The 4736-nt window shown below is 41.9% G+C and overlaps 1 protein-coding gene across 1 annotated transcript in view; it reads left to right on the top strand.

Annotated features, from left to right (window-relative positions):
• LOC132764061 (zinc finger protein 420-like) overlaps positions 1 to 3903 on the top strand; it is a 4604-nt gene extending 701 nt beyond the window's left edge. Inside the window, exon 2 of the mRNA XM_067472559.1 lies at positions 1099 to 3903. Coding sequence (XP_067328660.1) covers positions 1277 to 2806 — 1530 coding nt within the window. The 5' untranslated portion in view covers positions 1099 to 1276 and the 3' untranslated portion in view covers positions 2807 to 3903. The remainder of the gene's footprint in view (positions 1 to 1098) is intronic.
• Positions 3904 to 4736: the final 833 nt, after the last annotated feature.

Raw genomic sequence — 4736 nt, 5'->3', positions numbered from 1 at the left:
GAAAATATTAGAAAGAATATTAATTATTAATAATAATGTTGGGTCATCAAACGTCTAAATGTCATCGGGGTTTGTGAAAATATTAGAAAGAATATTAATTAATTCATTAATCAATTAATAATGTTGGATCATCAAATGTCTAGATGTCATCGGAGTTTGTGAAAATATTAGAAAGAATATTAATAATAATGTTGGATCATCAAATGTCTAGATGTCATCGGGGTTTGTGAAAATATTAGAAAGAATATTAATAAATAATAATAATAATATTGGATCATCAGATGTCTAGATGTCATCGGAGTTTTGTGAAAATATTAGAAAGAATATTAATAATAATGCTGGATCATCAAATGTCTAGATGTCATCGGAGTTTGTAAAAATATTAGAATATTAATAATAATGTTGGATCATCAAATGTCTAGATGTCATCGGGGTTTTTGAAAATATTAGAAATAAACCCTTCCAGTGTTTTCTATTGGTCATGGGAGTTCTTTGTGCCAAGTTCGGTTTAAATCCATTGCTGGTGGAGTTCAGAATGCTTTTTGATTATAGGTGAACTATGAATCCCAGCAACTACAACTCCCAAAATCAATCCTCTCCCCTCCCCCCAACCCCACTAACATTCACATTTGGGCATATTGGGTATTTGTGCTCAATTTAGTCCAGTGAATGAAAATATATCCTGCATATCGGATATTTACATTACGATTTATAACCATACTAAAATGACAGGTATCAAGTAGCAACGAAAACAACATTATGGTTGGGGGTCACCACAACATATGGAACTGCATGAAGGGGTCACGGCATTAGCAAGGTTGAGAACTACTGTGTGGGGAAATCTAAAGGGCCTCTCAGCCGAGGCACCCCCGGCGTCCCGTTGGGCATTCAGAAAGCACGTCCTGTAAATAGATAGCGGAAGAACCGGGTTTTAAGGTCCTTTTTAAAGGTTTCCCAATTTCTCCACTGAAGACCCCGATGTTTGCATATCTGGGTGTTTCCATTTTCAACATGACCCATGAAGGGAAAGGGGGAAATCGTGGAGGTAAAGAAAGTTTCTCACCTTCATCCTTGATCTTCTGCTTCTTCCTTAACCAGGGAAATGAGGATTCTATGGAGCCTCCCCCCCCCCCCCCCCGGATACAGCAATGAAATCAATAATATAGGAAGAACTTCTCTCTAGGTGAAGGTCCTGCTGAAATCTTGACCTCACATACAGATAAGGAAGGAAAGAAAGAAGACTGAAGCATCTGTTTTGCAACCAAACACCCATATCATGGCTGACATGAAGGAGAAAGCATCCATGTGCCTGGAGTGTGGGAAGAGTTTCACGGGGAAGCATCATCTGAAGCAACATCAAAGGACTCACACGGGGGAGAAACCCTATACATGCCTGGAGTGTGGACAGAGCTTCACTACGGGTGGAAGTCTACGTTCACATCAAAGGACTCACACTGGGGAGAAACCCTATACATGCCTGGAGTGTGGAAAGAGCTTCACAGAGAGTGGAAGTCTACGTTCACATCAAAGGACTCACACTGGGGAGAAACCCTATACGTGCCTGGAGTGTGGAAAGACCTTCACTCAGAGGGGAAGTCTACGTTCACATCAAAGGATTCACACTGGGGAGAAACCCTATACGTGCCTGGAGTGTGGACAGAGCTTCACTACGATTGGAAGTCTACGTTCACATCGAAGGACTCACACTGGGGAGAAACCGTATACATGCCTGGAGTGTGGAAAGAGCTTCACTCAGAGTGGAAGTCTATGTTCACATCAAAGGATTCACGCTGGGGAGAAACCCTATACATGCCTGGAGTGTGGAAAGAGCTTCACAGAGAGTGGAAATCTACATGCACATCAAAGGATTCACACTGGGGAGAAACCCTATAAATGTCTGGAGTGTGGAAAGAGCTTCCCAGAGAGTGGAGGTCTACGTTCACATCAAAGGATTCACACGGGGGAGAAACCCTATAAATGTCTGGAGTGTGGAAAGAGCTTCCCAGAGAGTGGAAAACTACGTTCACATCAAAGGATTCACACTGGGGAGAAACCCTATACATGCCTGGAGTGTGGACAGAGCTTCACTACGATTGGAAGTCTACGTTCACATCAAAGGACTCATACTGGGGAGAAACCCTATACATGCCTGGAGTGTGGAAAGAGCTTCACTCAAAGTTCAGAACTACATAAACATCATAGGATTCACACTGGGGAGAAACCCTACAAATGCCTGGAGTGTGGAAAGAGCTTCACAGAGAGTGGAAGTCTACATACACATCAAAGGATTCACACTGGGGAGAAACCCTATACATGCCTGGAGTGTGGAAAGAGCTTCACTCAGAGTGGAAGTCTATGTTCACATCAAAGGATTCACACGGGGGAGAAACCCTATAAATGTCTGGAGTGTGGAAAGAGCTTCCCACAGAGTGGAAGACTACGGTCACATCAAAGGATTCACACTGGGGAGGAACCCTATACATGCCTGGAGTGTGGACAGAGCTTCACTACGATTGGAAGTCTACGTTCACATCAAAGGATTCACACTGAGGAGAAACCCTATAAATGTCTGGAGTGTGGAAAGAGCTTTACTATGAGTGGAAATCTACGTTCACATCAAAGGATTCACACTGGGGAGAAACCCTATAAATGTCTGGAGTGTGGGCAGAGCTTCACTACGAGTGGAACTCTACGTTCACATCAAAAGATTCACACTGGGGAGAAACCCTATACATGCCCGGAGTGTGGAAAGAGCTTCACTCAGAGTTCAGAACTACATAAACATCATAGGATTCACACTGGGTAGAAACCCTACAAATGCCTGGAATGCGGGCAGAGCTTCACTACGAGTGCACATCTATGTTCACATCAAAGGATTCACACGGGGGAGAAACCCTATACATGCCTGGAGTGTGGAAAGAGCTTCGCCCAGTGTTCAAGTTTACGTTCACATCAAGGGATTTACACTGGGGAGAAACCTTATAAATGCACTGTGGGGGCAGTTAAGAAAAATATATAATATTAATATTACAATAGAATTAGAATCAAAATGTAAACTGTTTGAACTGCCTGTATTTACATAGGTCAGGTTGGCCGGGCAAAGTAAACTGACAAACTTGAGGGATCGATTTGTGGCAGCCGTTAGGAGAAAAATAAAATAATCATAATAATTTAGAATAAAATAAGACGATTTTGTTCCTACCTGAATCTGAGAAGACCAGTTCTAAATTTGCAAGCATGCAAAAAACCTGCAGATGAGATATTGATTGATCTGGACTTTGGGTCAAGCCATGTTTGTTCTAACCGAAGTTTGTTCTAGATACGAAGTCAACAAAGCAAGTTGGCAGGACAAAGGAATCAATATATCGATCCAAGACTTGGAACATCTAAGGTCATATGGTAAGAGAGCGCCATCCTCTGACCACTTAATGTAAATAGCAGCAATTTCAGAAACGTTTCATCCAAAAGCAAATTCCTTTGGTCTTCATATTAAGAAATAAGTTATAATGGAGTTATTAAGGCTGGATTGATTAGGAGATTGCCTTGATCAAATCTTATGTTATAAGCATATAAAAGTTATAATTCAATTAGAGATTTAAAGCAATTGAACGTGTCATCTTAGGATAACGGGTGAAAGTTGAGATAAGTTATATAACCGAGCAGATGTTTGGGGTCACAACGTGCCTGCCAAGACCTGATAAAGATGTCCTTGGCAACTATACATGAAAACACCTGTTAATGATTGTATTGTGTAAATGTCAGATTCGTTCTGCGCATGTGTAAAACTAGCAATTTTATGCTATAAAAACTGGAACAATTGCGACTTCAAGGCTTGTGACAGACATTGGAACTGTTCACCCTATACTCCGCGGAGATAGTAATAAACGCCTGGAAATCTGCCAAGCTGCCTCCATCTTCTTCCTTCTCCAAAAGCACTCTAATGATCCCGGGTAACGTATATTCCGCAACAGATTTATTGATTTAACTGTCAGCGAGTGGAGAGGGGAGGCCTGGTCTCTGAGAGGTCCCCTCTATCTTGTGGGGTGCCTCAGGGGGCTATTCTCTCCCCTCTGTTGTTTAACATCTATATCAGTGTTTCTCAACCTGGGGGTCGGGACCCCTGTAGGGGTCGCCAGGGGGTGTCAGAGGGGTCGCCAAAGACCATCAGAAAACAGTATTTTCTGTTGGTCATGGGGGTTCTGTGTGGAAAGTTTGGTCCAATTGTATTGTTGGTGGGGTTCAGAATACTATTTCATTCTGGGTGAACTATAAATCCTAGCAATTACAACTCCCAAATGGCAAGGTCTATTTTCTCCAAACTTTAGCAGTGTTCACATCTGGGCCTATTGAGTATTTGTGCCAAGTTTGATCCAAATCCATCATTGCTTGAGTCCACAGTGTTCTCTGGATGTAGGTGAACTACAACTCCAAAAACTCAAGGACAACGTCCACCAGACCTTCCCAGTGTTTTCTCTTGTTCATGGGAATTCTGTGTGCCAAGTTTGATTCAATTCCATCATTGGTGGAGTTCAGAAGGCTCTCTAATTTTAGGTGAACTATAAATCCCAGCAACTCCCGCATTACCAAATGAAAAAATCAATCACCCCCAACCCTACCAGTATTCAAATTTGCGCATATTGGGTATTTGTGCCAAATTTGGTACAGTGACTGAATATACATCCTGCATATCAGATATTTACATTACGAAGTAGCAATGAAAATAATGTTATGGTTGG

Source organism: Anolis sagrei, chromosome 12, assembly GCF_037176765.1.
Source record: "Anolis sagrei isolate rAnoSag1 chromosome 12, rAnoSag1.mat, whole genome shotgun sequence".
In the NCBI taxonomy this organism is placed as follows: Eukaryota; Metazoa; Chordata; class Lepidosauria; order Squamata; family Dactyloidae; genus Anolis; species Anolis sagrei.
Note: the sequence above shows the minus strand (reverse complement) of the source record. Positions and strands in the feature narration are given on the sequence as shown.